This window comes from Silene latifolia, chromosome 11 (genome assembly GCF_048544455.1).
Source record: "Silene latifolia isolate original U9 population chromosome 11, ASM4854445v1, whole genome shotgun sequence".
NCBI classification, from domain to species: domain Eukaryota; kingdom Viridiplantae; phylum Streptophyta; class Magnoliopsida; order Caryophyllales; family Caryophyllaceae; genus Silene; species Silene latifolia.
This window is the reverse complement of record NC_133536.1, coordinates 94,330,666-94,353,259: the sequence shown is the minus strand read 5'-3', so window position 1 is coordinate 94,353,259 and position 22,594 is coordinate 94,330,666. Positions and strand designations below refer to the sequence as shown.

General features: G+C 38.0%; 1 protein-coding gene across 1 annotated transcript; it reads right to left on the bottom strand.

The window, feature by feature from the left end:
* Positions 1 to 311: 311 nt before the first annotated feature.
* On the bottom strand, positions 312 to 650 carry LOC141613683 (uncharacterized). Its single transcript, XM_074432424.1, has one exon. It carries the CDS (start codon positions 648 to 650, stop codon positions 312 to 314), a length of 339 nt encoding a protein of 112 aa, XP_074288525.1.
* Between the last annotated feature and the right edge of the window lie 21,944 nt (positions 651 to 22,594).

The following is a 22,594-nucleotide window of genomic DNA, read 5'->3' as shown; positions in this document are numbered from 1 at the left end:
GCATAAAGGACGTCTTCGTCAGGGAGTGCCCATGTGTCGGTTGTCGGATCCTCGTTGACGGCATTTTCTGCTAGGAAATCGGCGACTACCGTTCCCTTGAAAACCTTGATGGGTACGAATTTGAGGTCAAATTAGGATAGCATGAGTGTCCACCTAGACAGCCTTCCGTTTAGCTCGGGCTTTTCGAAGATGTATTTGACCGAGTCCATCTTGGAGTAGATGTGAACTGTGTAGCTAAGCATATAATGTCGTAGCTTCTTTGTTGACCAAACCTGGGCAAGGCATGTCTTTTCCAGTTGGGTGTATCTAGTTTAGTATTCGATGAACTTTTTGCTGATGTAGTAGATGGCTAGTTCTTCTCCGTCGATTGTTTGTGCTAGCATTGCTTCCATGGTTGCACCAATGACAGTCAGGTATATTGATAAGGGAATTCCCTGCTGAGGTGGCATAAGGACATGAGGCTTGGATAGGATTTCCATTATCCTACCGAACGCCTTTTGACAATCATTGTCCGAATCGGTGTGATCGGATGCGCGGAGCTTCTTAAAGATAGATTCACAAATTATAGTGAGTTTGGCTATGAAGCGGCTGATGTATTGGACTTGAACGAGAAATCCCTGAATCTCTTTCTCGTTCTTAGGTTGAGGCATTTGTTGGAGAGCTTTGATTTTGGTGGGATTTATTTCGATGCCTCTTTTGCTGACGACGTGTCCGAAGAGTTTTCTGGAGGTGACCTCGAATGCACACTTTTGAGGATTTAGCCTCATGTTGTATTTTCCCAGGCGAGCGAAGAATTTTCGAAGGGCGTTGATGTAGCTGTCTCGCTCTTTTGATTTGACGATCATGTCATCGACATATACCTCCACTTCCTTGTGCATCATGTCGTGTAGGAGAGGGGTGGCGGTTTTTTGATAGGTTGCTCTGGCATTGATTAGGCCGAAGGGCTTGACGGTGTAGCAATACGTGCCCCACTATGTAGTGAATGCAGTTTTGTGCATGTCTTCCTCAGCCTTTTTTATCTGGTTGTACCCAGCATACCCGTCCATGAATGATAATAGAGCGTACTCGGTGGTGTTGTTTATAGGATATCAACATGTGGTAGAGGGAATTCGTCTTTTGGACTTGCTTAGGTCTTTGAAGTCGACACAAACCCGAATTCTCTCGTCTTTCTTGGGCACGGGGACTATGTTAGCCACCCAGTCAGAATATTTGGAAACTCTGATGAATCCGGCTTTAAATTTTTTGTCTACCTCTTCCTTGATATTCAGGGCCCACTCAGGGCTCATACGGCGCAACTTTTGCTTTACGGGTTTAGCTCCGGGCTTAATGGGTATACTGTGCCCTGCAATCTCTCTGTCGATCCCAGGCATGTCTTTGAAGGACCATGCGAATACGTCCTTGTATTCGTGTAAGAGGTCAATGAATTGCTGTCTTTCCGAGAGGTCAAGGGTGGTCTATATCCTAAGTTCTTCAGGTGTATTGTCGGTCCCTACGTTGATGGGTTCGGTATCCTTAATGATGGGTGATCTATATTCACGTTTGTCGAGCTCCTTGGCTAGGTGAGGTGGGTAGTCTCTCAAGTCAAATTCCTCATATTCGTTCAGAATTCCATTGCAGTTAATTGAGACGAGTCGTAAGCAAACTTAGCATTCATTAAGTCGACCTGAGCGAAAAGATCGGATAGGACATACATCCCATGGGTAGTCAGAGGCGACGCAGTAGAGGAGGTGGCCCCTGGAACAAGCTCCAGGTTGCTACCTTATGCGGGAGTGGGGGCGACTTTAGTTGACTAAGCCTCTGAGACAGCCACAAGTTTGTGATAAAATAGTGGAAAAGGGACCTTGACCGGGGTGTAACACCCCGTATTTTATTAAGTTGGATAAAATTCTTTTAATTGCTATTTTGAATTTAAATACATCATTTAACGATTTATATATATATGCTTAGCTAATTAATTAATTTCATCATAATTCGATACGTTAATTTTAATAATCATTAATAAGTTTATTTAAAGTTAGTTCGAGTTTATTGAAGTTAGTTCGAGTTTATTTATTTAATAATTTCCGTTTCTTTACGAGTCCTTATGAAAGTTGTTTTAAGTGAACCCGAGTTGGATTTTGGGAACAAAACCGTCCAATTAGCTATTTTGAGCTTATTTCACTAAATTAGCAATTTTTATTAATATCCGTTAGTTTTGTAAAAATCGCTAATAATTCCGATTCAAGCTGATATTGTATTATTTACGTTAACTAGCTGAGTTTATTTTATTTTCACTCATTAAATTTATTTATTATTGATTCCGTTTTATTACTGAAACTTTTACTTAAACCGGTTAAATTTAACTCGAAACGGTTTTAATAACTATCGAAGTTTCTTAACGATGAAGAAACGTACGTATAATAAATAGCTAGCTAGCCGGTTGCTCCCTCATTTCTCACGCAAAGATTCTTTCTTCTCCTTCCTTTTTCTTCTTTTCGCTCGTTTTGATTTTTATCAGATTTTAAATTGATCCCGCCACTCCGTTTGTCATCCGTTATCAATGATTTTCGTTCCATATTCTTTGCTCCCATCGTTCTCTGTCAATCCGTTGTAAGTAAAATTCATTTTCGTCATGTATTTTTACAAACCCAATTTATACTTTCATCTTTATTTATTATAAGACGGTTGTAGATGCTAAGATAGACGGTCTTGTATAAGATTTGTTAGTCATAAATGTTTAGTTCAATCGGAAAAAGGTAACAATTATGGATTACTCGATATTACTTGTAAAATATGTTTATTTCGAATCTTTGGTTAGTCTGTTTTATAATTAAGACGGTGTATAATTATATATAGGGATCCTTATGGATGTTAATTAGTCGTTGTATAGTTGAGACGGTGTATCGATATGTGGAGATAGTTGAGACGGTGTATACTGACCTCTGGGGATCATTTGGGATGCTAGCTAGTAAGTGGTATATTTAAGACGGTGTATGCTGACATGTATGGATTGTTTTGGCTGATAATTGGTGTGTTTTATAGTTGAGACGTTGTATACTGACATGTAGGGTTTGTTTTGGACTAATTTGGACTCTGTGTTGGGGCGATTTTTGTAGTCTTTAGGGTCTGTTTTGAGTTGCTTTATACTTGTGGATTTCCGCTCTAAAACCGTTTTAAATGCTTTGACTTAGTTGGCTCGGCTAGGACTGTTTTTAGGCGAGAATGGAGTCTTAAGGGGACGATTGGTACTGTTTTGGGCGGGGACGAGAGCCGTCATCGTGGGTTTTCACTTTGCATTTGAGGACTGGAGTTGGGGTCGAACTTAGGCATCTTTTGGGTTCGTTTTTGGACTGATTTTTGGGTCAGGTTATGAAGTAGGGTGAAGGGTGGCTATGGGTAGTCGGGTGGTGGTCGTGTCGGACTCCTTGTGGCTTGCTTTTAGGCGAGTCTGAGGGCCTGGCCGTGGCCTAGCTAAGTCACGAGTTTGAGGCCATGTGTAGTTGGTGGTTAGGCCGAGTTTGAGGTTGTCATAATAACTTTTGAGCCGTGTCCATAAATTGTTTTGACGCTAGTTTGGTTTATTTAAAATATAATTAAATTAATTTCCGTCTCATATTTTATATAAAGATAATTCGTTAATATCGTCCTTTCACATAATTATTTTAGGTGGCTTATATGTGGTTGAAGATGAAGAGTAATTTTGGGTTTTAGAAGCTTTCTCAAGTTATTACTTGTCTCTTTGCTAGCGTAAGGTAACTATTCCGAGTTACTCGACGAATTAATGTCACATTAGTAGTTAATGTTGTGCTGTTTTTGTTAAGTGTTTAGGTGATTGATAATGTGTTACTTTCGTTTTTCACATGATAGAAATTAGAAATAGCATGAGAATTATATTGTGATAAATTTTATGATTTGGGCCAAAGTAGGCAAAAAATCTGAGCTGGGCCAGATTGACCGAACGAGTTTGGTCAAACTAGGTTTAAACCGGTCAGCCTCGATTTGACCGATGACCCGTCGCGGGACTCGGGTCGAGGGTTTGTCTTTGAAGTAAGATTGGTTGTTATTGGAGGTTTTATGTTATGCCTTGATATTTGTAATTATCATTTCACATGTTGGTTGTTGGATGCTTTGGATGCCTTATGCTTGAGTCTTGTTTGCCTTTAGCCATTGTAGTTTATTCTCATGGACTATGATATTGATGGTTAGCTATAATTTGGTTATTGATGACATTGAGGATATGGTTGGATTGTCTGTTGAATAGACATTTATATAGCCTTTCACATGATAGAATGTTAGCATTTATGTTGGTAAGTTGGACTCTTTGCCCCTCTTATGGTTAATTGGGTATCCTACTTGTCTTGTGTGGTGTGGGCTAAAGTATTCAAGCTGGGACTAGCTGGGACTAGGTCCTAGGTGAGTATTTCGGCCTTCATCATAGATAGGTCATTATAGTCTCTGACGAGTGTATGTTCACTGCTTAATAGCCTCTATGTTCCTGACTTGGTGGGTTTATATCCAAGTTGGGGCATGAGCTCGTTACTTATTTTGAGAGTAAGTGGTCAGCTTAAGTACTAGCCAACCCTTTGGTGGACTCCTTAGGGTACTCACATGGTTTCATAAAATTGTGGGTCTTGGGTGCGGTGGTGTGTATCCGCATGTCTAGGTCTGCGCAGATTTAGTACTAGGGTTGTGTTGTGTCTTGGCCATGTTTTGATAGAACCTCTGAGCCAAGATACCGGTTCGATTACCTTCCCTACCTTGTGGTATAGACTCGAGTTACAGAGTGACTATTGACGGTGCTAAGAACTTATGCCTGTCTTTGATATATTGCCCTTTCTTGTTTGATGATTCTATGAATCATAGAAGGTGAGATGCAAGCCGGCTATGGTTGATAGAGTTTGGATTCCTGGATGTTATGTGATTCACATGATATTGTAGTATGAGTCGGTCTAGTATTCACATGCTAGGACTATGTGGTGTTATATTGTTGTTTACATGATAAGCACGATTGTCTAGCATCTATATGCTAAGGCATTGTGTGATTCGTATTCATATTCTTATGTTTACATGTTATATTAATTATGACATTTCGTGGCTGGGAGAACTCGGAGTTACTCCCCACTGACTGTGGCTTTCATATTTGTATAAAATGCGAATGACAGGTAGGTGATGCATATATGGGGTACATCGACGAGCTAGCGAGCAAAGTAACCTTGGAACCTAGATTGGCTTTATTTTATTGTGACCCTTAAACACTTTTTATGTCACATACATTTTAGGGACATATGTCTCCCTCTTTACATGTGGTTGTATAATTTGCTATTCGCGACTTTAGCGATGGTTATGTTATGACACTTCTAGTTAGACCTTGTATGTTTGACACCTTCCACTTTGGATATCTTTATAACAGGTTCAGGTTTTAAAATTACAGGTTTTTACCCAATTGAACCTATTACAAACATATCCATGCAGTTTTATTCTAGAATTACGTGTTTACTTTTCCGCGATAAGTGAGGGTGTCACAGTTGGTATCAGAGCATATTTGCTCCCGACGCACGTTTGTGCACCCCAATATAAATAACTTGACCTTAAAATAATAAACTTGAGAGATGGGTAAGATGGGTAGAATTAGGACCTTATGTTGTAGTCTCTTTGTGTTTGCTCTTTGTTAGGTACTAACCTGTTTGTTGATTGTCATTTAATAATTGTTGCGTTCTTGGATCAATGACCGTGAGCTTATCTATAGCTAATGGAGTTATTACCCTTATTGTAAAAAAAAAAAAAAAAAAATTTGAACTAAAGGTTTTGAAAATATTTTAATGTTTTTCACTGGTTTTAACGCCAATTAGTGTTAAAGCTTGTTATTGGAGACGTCTGATAATTAGTTTTATCATTTGTTGGTGTAAAAATGTATTTTTATGTCTTTGAATTGGAATATTGATGTTCTTGAGTGATCGCCAAGAGTATCTCCGTTCCATTGAAAGGACACTTATATTTTACGAAGATCAAGAGTTAGTGCCGATTGCTGAGGATTGAAGATTTGTTCAACCTTTGAAGAATGCTTCTACTTCCTTGAAGATGTTTCTCGTTCTTTTTGTATCTCACCTTATTCTTAATCTCTTGGTGCTTATCCTCCTTCTAAACTCCCTTCTGTTTTACTTTAAAAGCTACGCTTGTACTCCTAACTTGTCTTTTGTTCTTTGCTTATCCTCCCTTAACGCCATTAGATAGTACTCTTTCTTGTGAGGAATGTTGACCTTGGTTGGAAAATTCGACTTTTGAGGAGATTGTTTGTGTCTGACCCTTAACCCTGGCTTTGAGAAGTCGTGATTTTAGAAAGACTTAGGTAATGTGATGAGACATACTTAGTGATTCTTATACCTAGTTCCTTGACAAAGTGAGTATAATCGATTGGTGGATTCTTTGTGTTAAGAATGAGTTGCCTATGTAATTAAAGTTATAGAACTTGGCTTTGTTGTTTATGTTTGGGATTTGAAAGCTTAGTAGGTTGAGCGTCGTCACCCTAGGAGTAAACATGAGATAAGTTTAGAATATGAATTTGGAAGAAAACCCATTTTCTTTAGATGTTAACAATCCCGTATAGATTGGGAATGTGATTTGGTGTTAGTTGTTCCTTGAGAACTTTGTTGAGAAGTGTTTGTCAATTCATTCTTTTGTTTTTAAAACATTGAGGTTGTGTCGAGTGCTTGAGATAAAGAGATGCTTTTATACTTGAGTGGTAGATTTGCTTTAGGGAAATCCTAATATGTGATAAGATTGGTAGAAGAAGTATCTAACCGATTTATCACCCCTTAAACGAGCGTTTATTTTACCTTGACCCTTGTTTGGGATTTGGTCGTTTTGTCATGAAGGTACAATACCATAATAGGCGTGACCTTGTTAGAGAGAACCTTAAGTTTTAGGAAGCGTATGGTTTAAGCCTTAAAATCCTCTTTCATACCTTTAATCGTTTTCCTCCCTTTCGTTCATACCTTGGTTGGATTTGATTCTTAAGTATAGAAGTTTACTCGTTATTTCCTTGTCTTGAATACCTCCCTAATTCTAATATCTCTTATTGGTTGTTAACTAGTTATCTTTATGATTCGACTCTTTTAGTCTCACACCCTGACATGTTGCTTAAGTTTCCTTGTTGTCTAAATTTCCTTTCTCCTAGATCATAAGCGTTACCGTTCATACCTCTTTTTCTCGCTTCATCTTGCTCCTCCTTTAAGTTTAACACTCGTATCTTGTGAAACTCTATCTTTGACATCCTTGTAATTTTGACTTCAATTTCTACCCTATGAAATTCATTATAGCTCTCTTGTTGCTTAAGTTTGAGCTCTCTTAACATACTTTGTTTCTATGCTATCTAAGTTACTTTCCTTTTTGTACAACTTCTAAACTTTCAAGCTACCAGTTTCGATTCATTCTTGAAAGTTTATGTCACTTCTGCAAACCTAACCTATTTTTAAAGATTTGAAAATGAAAATTTGATTTAATTCCATATTTGTTCCTTGAGTATAGACTTCTTTATCATGATTTTAATCGCTAAACCCGAGATTTCTTTAAATTTTATCCAATTTCTGTTAACTTTGATCTATTTATGGCTTCTTTGTCAAAGTTTAATATTATATTTCCGGAATTTAACTCCCCTTTTAGTTTAAAGGTGAAACCTTTATTTCTATTTTGGCTTTTTGCAAAAGAAAATTTGAGTAGATTACCTTTTCTTTTGATTTTAACGTTGATCGGATGTTAGAACTCGTTATTAGAAACGTTTAATAACTTGTTCTACTCTTGTCGACGAGTGATTTTCGGTTTTAAATTGTCTTTGACTTGGAAGGTTAGCGTTCTTGTGTGCACAACAAGAGCAATTTCGTTCCATGAATGAGACTTATACTTTTGAAAACTCTTCATTAATGTTTTCGAAAGTATTTTGATTTTTGATTTATACAAATGATTTGCCTTTGACCTTATCTTGGATTTGGAATGTGATGTTCTTGAATGCGCAACGAGAGCACTTCCGTTCCTTTGATGAGAATCTGGTTCTGTCGGAAAATTTTATTTGAAACTTTTGAAAGAATTTTGATTCTTACGATAAGTGACCTTTCAAATGTTTTGGTTACCGATTCCAATTTCAGTTTTATTTTTATAACCTTTCATTTATACTTTCAAGTTTCGAGGACGAAACTTTTTAAAAGATGGGGTGATTGTAACACCCCGTATTTTATTAAGTTGGATAAAATTCTTTTAATTGCTATTTTGAATTTAATTACATCATTTAACGATTTATATATATATGCTTAGCTAATTAATTAATTTCATCATAATTCGATACGTTAATTTTAATAATCATTAATAAGTTTATTTAAAGTTAGTTCGAGTTTATTGAAGTTAGTTCGAGTTTATTTATTTAATAATTTCCGTTTCTTTACGAGTCCTTATGAAAGTTGTTTTAAGTGAACCCGAGATGGATTTTGGGAACAAAACCGTCCAATTAGCTATTTTGAGCTTATTTCACTAAATTAGCAATTTTTATTAATATCCGTTAGTTTTGTAAAAATCGCTAATAATTCCGATTCAAGCTGATATTGTATTATTTACGTTAACTAGCTGAGTTTATTTTATTTTCACTCATTAAATTTATTTATTATTGATTCCGTTTTATTATCAAACTTTTACTTAAACCGTTAAATTTAACTCGAAACGGTTTTAATAACTATCGAAGTTTCTTAACGATGAAGAAACGTACGTATAATAAATAGCTAGCTAGCTGGTTGCTCCCTCATTTCTCACGCAGCATTCTTTCTTCTCCCTTCCTTTTTCTTCTTTTCGCTTCGTTTTGATTTTTATCGATTTTAAATTGATCCTGCCACTCCGTTTGTCATCCGTTATCAATGATTTTCGTTCCCTATTGCTTTGCTCCCATCGTTCCTGTCAATCCGTTGTAAGTAAAATTCATTTTCGTCATGTATTTTTACAAACCCAATTTATACTTTCATCTTTATTTATTATAAGACGGTTGTAGATGCTAAGATAGACGGTCTTGTATAAGATTTGTTAGTCATAAATGTTTAGTTCAATCGGAAAAAGGTAACAATTATGGATTACCCGATATTACTTGTAAAATATGTTTATTTCGAATGCTGGTTAGTCTGTTTTATAATTAAGACGGTGTATAATTATATATAGGGATCCTTATGGATGTTAATTAGTCAGTTTTATAGTTGAGACGGTGTATACTGATATGTGGAGATAGTTGAGACGGTGTATACTGACCTCTAGGGATCATTTGGGATGCTAGCTAGTAAGTGGTATATTTAAGACGGTGTATCTTTGACATGTATGGATTGTTTTGGGTGATAATTGGTGTGTTTTATAGTTGAGACGGTGTATACTGACATGTAGGGTTTGTTTTGGACTAATTTGGACTCTGTGTTGGGGCGATTTTTGTAGTCTTTAGGGTCTGTTTTTGAGTTGCTTTATACTTGTGGATTTCCGCTCTAAAACCGTTTTAAATGCTGACTTAGTTGGCTCAGCTAGGACTGTTTTTAGGCGCGAGGATGGAGTCTTAAGGTGACGATTGGTACTCTGTTTTGGGCAGGGACGAGAGCTGTCATCGTGGGTTTTCACTTTGCATTTGAGGACTGGAGTTGGGGTCGAACTTAGGCATCTTTTGGGTTCTGTTTTGGACTGATTTTTGGGTCAGGTTATGAAGTAGGGTGAAGGGTGGCTATGGGTAGTCGGGTGGTGGTCGTGTCGGACTCCTTGTGGCTTGCTTTTAGGCGAGTCTGAGGGCCTGGCCGTGGCCTAGCTAAGTCACGAGTTTGAGGCCATGTGTAGTTGGTGGTTAGGCCGAGTTTGAGGTTGTCATAATAACTTTTGAGCCGTGTCCATAAATTGTTTTGACGCTAGTTTGGTTTATTTAAAATATAATTAAATTAATTTCCGTCTCATATTTTATATAAAGATAATTCGTTAATATCGTCCTTTCACATAATTATTTTAGGTGGCTCATATGTGGTTGAAGATGAAGAGTAATTTTGGGTTTTAGAAGCTTTCTCAAGTTATTACTTGTCTCTTTGCTAGCGTAAGGTAACTATTTCGAGTTACTCGACGAATTAATGTCACATTAGTAGTTAATGTTGTGCCTGTTGTTTGTTAAGTGTTTAGGTGATTGATAATGTGTTACTTTCGTTTTTCACATGATAGAAATTAGAAATAGCATGAGAATTATATTGTGATAAATTTTATGATTTGGGCCAAAGTAGGCAAAGACTCTGAGCTGGGCCAGATTGACCGAACGAGTTTGGTCAAACTAGGTTTAAACCGGTCAGCCTCGATTTGACCGATGACCCGTCGCGGGACTCGGGTCGAGGGTTTGTCTTTGAGGTAAGATTGGTTGTTATTGGAGGTTTTATGTTATGCCTTGATATTTGTAATTATCATTTCACATGTTGGTTGTTGGATGCTTTGGATGCCTTATGCTTGAGTCTTTTTTGCCTTTAGCCATTGTAGTTTATTCTCATGGACTATGATATTGATGGTTAGCTATAATTTGGTTATTGATGACATTGAGGATATGGTTGGATTGTCTGTTGAATAGACATTTATATAGCCTTTCACATGATAGAATGTTAGCATTTATGTTGGTAAGTTGGACTCTTTGCCCCTCTTATGGTTAATTGGGTATCCTACTTGTCTTGTGTGGTGTGGGCTAAAGTATTCAAGCTGGGACTAGCTGGGACTAGGTCCTAGGTGAGTATTTCGGCCTTCATCATAGATAGGTCATTATAGTCTCTGACGAGTGTATGTTCACTGCTTAATAGCCTCTATGTTCCTGACTTGGTGGGTTTATATCCAAGTTGGGGCATGACCTCGTTACTTATTTTGAGAGTAAGTGGTCAGCTTAAGTACTAGCCAACCCTTTGGTGGACTCCTTAGGGTACTCACATGGTTTCATAAAATTGTGGGTCTTGGGTGCGGTGGTGTGTATCCGCATGTCTAGGTCTCAAGATTTAGTACTAGGGTTGTGTTGTGTCTTGGCCATGTTTTGATAGAACCTCTGAGCCAAGATACCGGTTCGATTACCTTCCCTACCTTGTGGTATAGACTCGAGTTACAGAGTGACTATTGACGGTGCTAAGAACTTATGCCTGTCTTTGATATATTGCCCTTTCTTGTTTGATAATTCTATGAATCATAGAAGGTGAGATGCAAGCCGGCTATGGTTGATAGAGTTTGGATTCCTGGATGTTATGTGATTCACATGATAGTGTAGTATGAGTCGGTCTAGTATTCACATGCTAGGACTATGTGGTGTTATATTGTTGTTCACATGATAAGCACGATTGTCTAGCATCTATATGCTAAGGCATTGTGTGATTCGTATTCATATTCTTATGTTTACATGTTATATTAATTATGACATTTCGTGGCTGGGAGAACTCGGAGTTACTCCCAACTGACTGTGGCTTTCGTATTTGTATAAAATGCGAATGACAGGTAGGTGATGCATATATGGGGTACATGGACGAGCTAGCGAGCAAAGTAACCTTGGAACCTAGATTGGGTTTATTTTATTGTGACCCTTAAACACCTTTTATGTCACATACATTTTAGGGACATATGTCTCCCTCTTTACATGTGGTTGTATAATTTGCTATTCGCGACTTTAGCGATGGTTATGTTATGACACTTCTAGTTAGACCTTGTATGTTTGACACCTTCCACTTTGGATATCTTTATAACAGGTTCAGGTTTTAAAATTACAGGTTTTTACCCAATTGAACCTATTACAAACGTATCCATGCAGTTTTATTCTAGAATTACGTGTTTACTTTTCCGCGATAAGTGAGGGTGTCACAGTTGGTATCAGAGCATATTTGCTCCCGACGCACGTTTGTGCACCCCAATATAAATAACTTGACCTTAAAATAATAAACTTGAGAGATGGGTAAGATGGGTAGAATTAGGACCTTATGTTGTAGTCTCTTTGTGTTTGCTCTTTGTTAGGTACTAACCTGTTTGTTGATTGTCATTTAATAATTGTTGCGTTCTTGGATCAATGACCGTGAGCTTATCTATAGCTAATGGAGTTATTACCCTTATTATAAAAAAAAAAAAAAAATTTGAACTAAAGGTTTTGAAAATATTTTAATGTTTTTCACTGGTTTTAACGCCAATTAGTGTTAAAGCTTGTTATTGGAGACGTCTGATAATTAGTTTTATCATTTGTTGGTGTAAAAATGTATTTTTATATCTTTGAATTGGAATATTGATGTTCTTGAGTGATCGCCAAGAGTATCTCCGTTCCATTGAAAGGACACTTATATTTTACGAAGATCAAGAGTTAGTGCCGATTGCTGAGGATTGAAGATTTGTTCAACCTTTGAAGAATGCTTCTACTTCCTTGAAGATGTTTCTCGTTCTTTTTGTATCTCACCTTATTCTTAATCTCTTGGTGCTTATCCTCCTTCTAAACTCCCTTCTGTTTTACTTTAAAAGCTACGCTTGTACTCCTAACTTGTCTTTTGTTCTTTGCTTATCCTCCCTTAACGCCATTAGATAGTACTCTTTCTTGTGAGGAATGTTGACCTTGGTTGGAAAATTCGACTTTTGAGGAGATTGTTTGTGTCTGACCCTTAACCCTGGCTTTGAGAAGTCGTGATTTTAGAAAGACTTAGGTAATGTGATGAGACATACTTAGTGATTCTTATACCTAGTTCCTTGACAAAGTGAGTATAATCGATTGGTGGATTCTTTGTGTTAAGAATGAGTTGCCTATGTAATTAAAGTTATAGAACTTGGCTTTGTTGTTTATGTTTGGGATTTGAAAGCTTAGTAGGTTGAGCGTCGTCACCCTAGGAGTAAACATGAGATAAGTTTAGAATATGAATTTGGAAGAAAACCCATTTTTTTTAGATGTTAACAATCCCGTATAGATTGGGAATGTGATTTGGTGTTAGTTGTTCCTTGAGAACTTTGTTGAGAAGTGTTTGTCAATTCATTCTTTGGTTTTTAAAACATTGAGGTTGTGTCGAGTGCTTGAGATAAAGAGATGCTTTTATACTTGAGTGGTAGATTTGCTTTAGGGAAATCCTAATATGTGATAAGATAGGTAGAAGAAGTATCTAACCGATTTATCACCCCTTAAACGAGCGTTTATTTTACCTTGACCCTTGTTTGGGATTTGGTCGTTTTGTCATGAAGGTACAATACCATAATAGGCGTGACCTTGTTAGAGAGAACCTTAAGTTTTAGGAAGCGTATGGTTTAAGCCTTAAAATCCTCTTTCATACCTTTAATCGTTTTCCTCCCTTTCGTTCATACCTTGGTTGGATTTGATTCTTAAGTATAGAAGTTTACTCGTTATTTCCTTGTCTTGAATACCTCCCTAATTCTAATATCTCTTATTGGTTGTTAACTAGTTATCTTTATGATTCGACTCTTTTAGTCTCACACCCTGACATGTTGATTAAGTTTCCTTGTTGTCTAAATTTCCTTTCTCCTAGATCATAAGCGTTACCGTTCATACCTCTTTTTCTCGCTTCATCTTGCTCCTCCTTTAAGTTTAACACTCGTATCTTGTGAAACTCTATCTTTGACATCCTTGTAATTTTGACTTCAATTTCTACCCTATGAAATTCATTATAGCTCTCTTGTTGCTTAAGTTTGAGCTCTCTTAACATACTTTGTTTCTATGCTATCTAAGTTACTTTCCTTTTTGTACAACTTCTAAACTTTCAAGCTACCAGTTTCGATTCATTCTTGAAAGTTTATGTCACTTCTGCAAACCTAACCTATTTTTAAAGATTTGAAAATGAAAATTTGATTTAATTCCATATTTGTTCCTTGAGTATAGACTTCTTTATCATGATTTTAATCGCTAAACCCGAGATTTCTTTAAATTTTATCCAATTTATGTTAACTTTGATCTATTTATGACTTCTTTGTCAAAGTTTAATATTATATTTCCGGAATTTAACTCCCCTTTTAGTTTAAAGGTGAAACCTTTATTTCTATTTTGGCTTTTTGCAAAAGAAAATTTGAGTAGATTACCTTTTCTTTTGATTTTAACGTTGATCGGATGTTATAACTCGTTATTAGAAACGTTTAATAACTTGTTCTACTCTTGTCGACGAGTGATTTTCGGTTTTAAATTGTCTTTGACTTGGAAGGTTAGCGTTCTTGTGTGCACAACAAGAGCAATTTCGTTCCATGAATGAGACTTATACTTATGAAAACTCTTCATTAATGTTTTCGAATGTATTTTGATTTTTGATTTATACAAATGATTTGCCTTTGACCTTATCTTGGATTTGGAATGTGATGTTCTTGAATGCGCAACGAGAGCACTTCCGTTCCTTTGATGAGAATCGTTACAATCGGAAAATTTTATTTGAAACTTTTGAAAGAATTTTGATTCTTACGATAAGTGACCTTTTAAATGTTTTGGTTACCGATTCCAATTTCAGTTTTATTTTTATAACCTTTCATTTATACTTTCAAGTTTCGAGGACGAAACTTTTTAAAAGATGGGGTGATTGTAACACCCCGTATTTTATTAAGTTGGATAAAATTCTTTTAATTGCTATTTTGAATTTAATTACATCATTTAACGATTTATATATATATGCTTAGCTAATTAATTAATTTCAACATAATTCGATACGTTAATTTTAATAATCATTAATAAGTTTATTTAAAGTTAGTTCGAGTTTATTGAAGTTAGTTCGAGTTTATTTATTTAATAATTTCCGTTTCTTTACGAGTCCTTATGAAAGTTGTTTTAAGTGAACCCGAGATGGATTTTGGGAACAAAACCGTCCAATTAGCTATTTTGAGCTTATTTCACTAAATTAGCAATTTTTATTAATATCCGTTAGTTTTGTAAAAATCGCTAATAATTCCGATTCAAGCTGATATTGTATTATTTACGTTAACTAGCTGAGTTTATTTTATTTTCACTCATTAAATTTATTTATTATTGATTCCGTTTTATTACTGAAACTTTTACTTAAACCGGTTAAATTTAACTCGAAACGGTTTTAATAACTATCGAAGTTTCTTAACGATGAAGAAACGTACGTATAATAAATAGCTAGCTAGCTGGTTGCTCCCTCATTTCTCACGCGGCATTCTTTCTTCTCCCTTCCTTTTTCTTCTTTTCGTTCTGTTTTGATTTTTATCAGATTTTAAATTGATCCTGCCACTCCGTTTGTCATCCGTTATCAATGATTTTCGTTCCATATTGTTGCTCCCATCGTTCCTGTCAATCCGTTGTAAGTAAAATTCATTTTCGTCATGTATTTTTACAAACCCAATTTATACTTTCATCTTTATTTATTATAAGACGGTTGTAGATGCTAAGATAGACGGTCTTGTATAAGATTTGTTAGTCATAAATGTTTAGTTCAATCGGAAAAAGGTAACAATTATGGATTACTCGATATTACTTGTAAAATATGTTTATTTCGAATGCTCGTTAGTCTGTTTTATAATTAAGACGGTGTATAATTATATATAGGGATCCTTATGGATGTTAATTAGTCAGTTGTATAGTTGAGACGGTGTATACTGATATGTGGAGGTAGTTGAGACGGTGTATACTGACCTCTAGGGATCATTTGGGATGCTAGCTAGTAAGTGGTATATTTAAGACGGTGTATGCTGACATGTATGGATTGTTTTGGGTGATAATTGGTGTGTTTTATAGTTGAGACGGTGTATACTGACATGTAGGGTTTGTTTTGGACTAATTTGGACTCTGTGTTGGGGCGATTTTTGTAGTCTTTAGGGTCTGTTTTTGAGTTGCTTCATACTTGTGGATTTCCGCTCTAAAACCGTTTTAAATGCTGACTTAGTTGGCTCAGCTAGGACTGTTTTTAGGCGCGAGAATGGAGTCTTAAGGGGGCGATTGGTACTCTGTTTTGGGCAGGGACGAGAGCTGTCATCGTGGGTTTTCACTTTGCATTTGAGGACTGGAGTTGGAGTCGAACTTAGGCATCTTTTGGGTTCTGTTTTGGACTGATTTTTGGGTCAGGTTATGAAGTAGGGTGAAGGGTGGCTATGGGTAGTCGGGTGGTGGTCGTGTCGGACTCCTTGAGGCTTGCTTTTAGGCGAGTCTGAGGGCCTGGCCGTGGCCTAGCTAAGTCACGAGTTTGAGGCCATGTGTAGTTGGTGGTTAGGCCGAGTTTGAGGTTGTCATAATAACTTTTGAGCCGTGTCCATAAATTGTTTTGACGCTAGTTTGGTTTATTTAAAATATAATTAAATTAATTTCCGTCTCATATTTTATATAAAGATAATTCGTTAATATCGTCCTTTCACATAATTATTTTAGGTGGCTCATATGTGGTTGAAGATGAAGAGTAATTTTGGGTTTTAGAAGCTTTCTCAAGTTATTACTTGTCTCTTTGCTAGCGTTAGGTAACTATTCCGAGTTACTCGACGAATTAATGTCACATTAGTAGTTAATGTTGTGCCTGTTGTTTGTTAAGTGTTTAGGTGATTGATAATGTGTTACTTTCGTTTTTCACATGATAGAAATTAGAAATAGCATGAGAATTATATTGTGATAAATTTTATGATTTGGGCCAAAGTAGGCAAAGACTCTGAGCTGGGCTAGATTGACCGAACGAGTTTGGTCAAACTAGGTTTAAACCGGTCAGCCTTGATTTGACCGATGACCCGTCGCGGGACTCGGGTCGAGGGTTTGTCTTTGAGGTAAGATTGGTTGTTATTGGAGGTTTTATGTTATGCCTTGATATTTGTAATTATCATTTCACATGTTGGTTGTTGGATGCTTTGGATGCCTTATGCTTGAGTCTTGTTTGCCTTTAGCCATTGTAGTTTATTCTCATGGACTATGATATTGATGGTTAGCTATAATTTGGTTATTGATGACATTGAGGATATGGTTGGATTGTCTGCTGAATAGACATTTATATAGCCTTTCACATGATAGAATATTAGCATTTATGTTGGTAAGTTGGACTCTTTGCCCCTCTTATGGTTAATTGGGTATCCTACTTGTCTTGTGTGGTGTGGGCTAAAGTATTCAAGCTGGGACTAGCTGGGACTAGGTCCTAGGTGAGTATTTCGGCCTTCATCATAGATAGGTCATTATAGTCTCTGACGAGTGTATGTTCACTGCTTAATAGCCTCTGTGTTCCTGACTTGGTGGGTTTATATCCAAGTTGGGGCATGACCTCGTTACTTATTTTGAGAGTAAGTGGTCAGCTTAAGTACTAGCCAACCCTTTGGTGGACTCCTTAGGGTACTCACATGGTTTTATAAAATTATGGGTCTTGGGTGCGGTGGTGTGTATCCGCATGTCTAGGTCTCAAGCAGATTTAGTACTAGGGTTGTGTTGTGTCTTGGCCATGTTTTGATAGAACCTCCGAGCCAAGATACCGGTTCGATTACCTTCCCTACCTCGTGGTATAGACTCGAGTTCTGAGTGACTATTGACGGTGCTAAGAACTTATGCCTGTCTTTGATATATTGCCCTTTCTTGTTTGATGATTCTATGAATCATAGAAGGTGAGATGCAAGCCGGCTATGTTTGATAGAGTTTGGATTCCTGGATGTTATGTGATTCACATGATAGTGTAGTATGAGTCGGTCTAGTATTCACATGCTAGGACTATGTGGTGTTATATTGTTGTTCACATGATAAGCACGATTGTCTAGCATCTATATGCTAAGGCATTGTGTGATTCGTATTCATATTATTATGTTTACATGTTATATTAATTATGACATTTCGTGGCTGGGAGAACTCGGAGTTACTCCCCACTGACTGTGGCTTTCGTATTTGTATAAAATGCGAATGACAGGTAGGTGATGCATATATGGGGTACATGGACGAGCTAGCGAGCAAAGTAACCTTGGAACCTAGATTGGCTTTATTTTATTGTGACCCTTAAACACTTTTTATGTCACATACATTTTAGGGACATATGTCTCCCTCTTTACATTTGGTTGTATAATTTGCTATTCGCGACTTTAGCGATGGTTATGTTATGACACTTCTAGTTAGACCTTGTATGTTTGACACCTTCCACTTTGGATATCTTTATAACAGGTTCAGGTTTTAAAATTACAGGTTTTTACCCAATTGAACCTATTACAAACATATCCATGCAGTTTTATTCTAGAATTACGTGTTTACTTTTCCGCGATAAGTGAGGGTGTCACACGGGGTGTCAGGAGCGTTAGGACCTAAGACACACTCTAACACATACTTGCCATCAAACTCAAATTCAGACCAAGTCTCGTCTTCACTTCCCTCTTTGAACTCCAATTGTGATCTTGAGAACGCGTCCTTGGCGATCGGTCCACTTGACAGTCTTTCTTCAGCCTTGGGTAGCTTTTTATGGGTCAGCATCAGAGAATAAGGCCGTGGGATCGAACTGGTTGTCTTTGAGAGCAATGTTGATGATGTCCTCATAGTTGAGGTGGTTGATGTTGTCTTCTCAGAAAAGGAGGCTCACAGCTTGCCCGTCTAGGCAAGGGGCAGATTCAGACTTAGTCGACGCAGCTTTGGTGTTGTTGTTAGGGATGAAGTAGTAGTCTTGAAAGTCTTCTACACCCGGGTGCTTTACCTTTGCTATAGGGTCGTAGATTGGCTCAGGAAAACCGTTGTAAAGCTCAGATTCTCCCTCCGGGATGAAGTAGCCACTGAGAGTCAAGTGATAGGGGCGGAGGAGGACTCCTTCCTTTTTGCGCTTCCTTACTAGGAGACCCATTTCCAGGATGTCTTCATCGGTCGGCTCATAGCCTTGCCCGAAGGGAATGTTTGGGACCTTGGCATGCTTCAAGGGAGGCAAGGTGCTTTTTAGTGGGTTGAGAGGCACGCCCGGGAAATAACCCTGGCGCATCAAGGTGCGGTTGACTGTAAGGTTTGAGAACGGGTCACAATCAAATGGTGTTGGCTCGCCAGTTAGGGCATTCACAGCTTCGAATGCCCACATTTCGTTGTCGTCCTCTTCAATGATTTGCGAGGCTATCCCGTTTTTTATAACAGCTTTAATTGGGGATGCATGAATTGTGATTGTTTTCCCGTCGAAGGGGACCCTGATTTTCTAATGAAAGGTTGATGTGACGGCCTTGGAAGCATGGATCCAGGGGCGTCCTTTAAGCATGTTCATTGAGGCGTCGATATCGACCACTTGGAAACTGGCGTGTCTCTCCAAGGGTCCCGTTGCGACGGTTAGGGTGACGAGACCTGCGACCTTACGAATAGTGCCATCGTAGGCGCGCACTCCTTGATTGGTCGGGATTAGGTCAACTTCCTTGATCCCTAGATTATGGGTCGTTTTGAGGGGAATGATGTTGACTACAGATCCGTCATCCACCAGGACTATGGGCACGTTCTTCTTCAAGCACTGCACAGTGATGTACAGGGCCAAGTTATGGTTGGCTCCGAAAGGAGGGATATCTTCGTCAGAGAAGATGATCGGGTTATTCAAGTCAGGGACATCTCTGGTCATATGAGCTACCACTTCTTCAGGAGAGGAGGTTGAAGGTACTGTCAACTTCCCCAAGGCCTGCCGGTGCTCGAAGGATGTGGCGATCAGTTGCCAAATGGATATTTCGGCCTTGGCCTTCTGCAGTTGCCTGAGAATCGAGTTCTCGGGAACCCTGGGTTGAACGTCCATGTCCGGTACAATTTGTTCATTGGTTGTCGGAGGGTTGTTTGTTGTATTGCTTGGGTTCTGTTAAGGACGTCCAGATCGAGTAAGGTGATCAATTTGTTTCGCTCGTTTGCCCTTTCCCGAGTCAATGTAGACATCCTCTACGTCGTCTCTCCAGATACCGTTGATTTCGGGGTCGCGAGGGTACCTTGGAGAGGTATTCCTCGGAGGATAGTTTTTGTGGGGTAAGTTTTTGTGGGGGTAGTTTTTGTATGATTGATTATTGTGAGGTTGATTGTGGTCGGGTTGATTATTGTGGGGTTGATTATGGTGGTTTATATTGTGAGGTGCATGCCAGAATGGTCGCGGGAATGATCCCTTCTGGAATTGGGAGTTTTGGGTTCTTAAAGGACCCTCCCTTGGGCGTGGTGCAGGTGTTGGTGGGTGATGTGAACATTATTTGCGCACATTTAGTCCCCTAATTGAGCCTATTTTGCATACTATTATAACATTCCTTAGCCATTTTATCCGTCAAAACCTTCCTATTTGCTTTTCTAGTGCATTTCATATGTGTTGTAGAAAAGGAGATAAATGAGGCGGAAATTCCCATCTCTCGTGCTTATTTGGAAGGTTATTGATGATATTGGATGGACTAGTATGAAGAGGAGGAAAGAACGAGAGCCAACAACACAAGAATAAGGGGTATGCAAGAGGAGGAAAAGCAAGGAAGCCATTCATGAAGAAATTGCTCGGAACCCAAACCAAGAGTTGCTCCTTTGGCTCTGAAAGTATGCTAGATGGAACGGCGTCGAAAAAACAAGTGATCTAGGCTTTTGAATCACTCCAATAGGAGTCCGGATTAGAAAATGACGTCCATTTTACAATCCGAGCTCAAACAAAGAAGCTGTTCGCCAATCCGCTCGTCCCGAGACTGAAGACGCTCGTCCCCTGAAGGAATCCGCTCGTCCACCCCTTAAATCCGCTCGTCTTCCCCTGCTACAGTCCGAGCGTCTTGCTCCAAATCCGCTCGTCTTCTCTTGCTACAATCCGAGCGTCCCGAGTCCAATCCGCTCGAATTCCCTTACAGCAACTTTCGTTTTCTTCTTGCTCCACTAGAGATGCGCATATTTTTCAAAGACCGGCGAAAAGGAGACCGGAGTCTCTCTTGAGACCGGCGATTCCCTACCAACAATTAGCATTGTTAATTTACTATTTTACCCTTGCTTAACCTAATGATGCTCTACTATATATACCCCACTTGTAATAATCAAACCATCATGTTTTCATTAGGTTAAATCAATCCTTTCTTAGATTAAATTAGGAATAGATTAGAATAGATTACTCTTTAATCTTTCCACAAATCTCACATTAATCTCTCCTTAATTATTGTTCAAGTTTGTTACTTTTGGGTAATTGAAGATTATTGGCTTATTATTGGAGGATTGACAACCCTTCATCAATCAATCAAGTTCTCTTCCTTTATTCTTTTCTTTTTTATTTTGGAATCTCCATAGGTATAATTCTCTTAATCCTTGTTTTAATTATTGATAATCTTTCTTACTTGTTCATCTTGTTTTACCTTGTTAATATGATTGACAACCTTGTTAGTATGTTAAACTTGATAACGAGTGAGTAGTCTCTTAGCTAGGATTAGTGGGTAATTAGGGGAAATAAACATGGGGAATGATTCATGCTTAATCTAATGTGCTTCCATAATTAATTTGCTTGCTTGTTGTGATGTCAACTTTATGCACATGTTATGTTTGATGAAATGCTAAGCCTATGAATCCTTGCATTTACAACCATCTCTTATCTACTCAACATGACTTGTAAGATATAAACCAACTCGAGTCTTGTTAGACCATGCATAAAAGTTGAATAGGAGGAAAGTAAGTCGACTTGTAGGTGTTGTACAATCTAATCGATTTGGCTCCGGGACCCAACTCTTCCTATGAACCGTAAGACATAAACTAACTCGGTTCCTCCACAACATTAATTGCTTGCAACATTGTAAACATGTTTGTATGTTCAATACCATGAATCCCCTATGGCCCCATGACATCCTAGTGCTTTTAATCAATTGTTTACATCCTTCCTTTTATTGTTTGCTTTACTTTATTGCTTGCATTAGCCTAGGACACAACTACAAACCCCAAACAAATTGTGACACTAGCATAAATTGAGATAGATAGACTTAGAACCCAAAGCACACCGTCCCATGGATCGACCTCGACTTACCGCTAGCTAGTTGTTTGTTGAGTATTATAAATGTGTTTGATTGGATGTGTCCCGACGACATCTTGTCCGATCAAAATGGCGCCGTTGCCGGGGATGGTGCTATGTGATTAAGTTCTTACTTGTTTTTCTATTTTGATTTTGCTTTCACCTTGAGGAACTTGTTCCTCAAGGATTGTTCTTACCGTTTTTGTGTAGTTTACATGCTTGTAGTTGTTTCCTTGTCTTAGCTATGATGGCTCAAGACTTGATATATGGAGTATATGTTGGATCTTTTGAGTATGACTACAATGGGTATGGGGAGTTTGAGGAGCAAGTCAACACAAACCTACCTTACAACTCATACAATGAAAATCCTAACTACTACCCCAAATTTTCACACCAAAATCACCACATCCAATATCCACAACAACCACCCACCCAATACCCACTTCAAAATGAATTCCAAATGCCACAATACAACCATTTTCACACCCACCCACAATAAGAAGATGAACCCATTCAAAATGTGATTCTCCAAATGATGGGAGATCAACAAAACTTCTTCAAACAAATGCTAGAGGAAAGCCAAAAGAGGGACAATGTTCTTCAAGGCATTGTTACCCAAGATGAGGAATTGGAGATTCAAATTGCCCAAATGAAAGAATCCCAAGCAATCACTCCCCACCAATCCTTGGACATTGATCATGAATGTGAGTTTGAAGTAGTAACTTTTGACATGAAGAATGAAAAATGGGAAG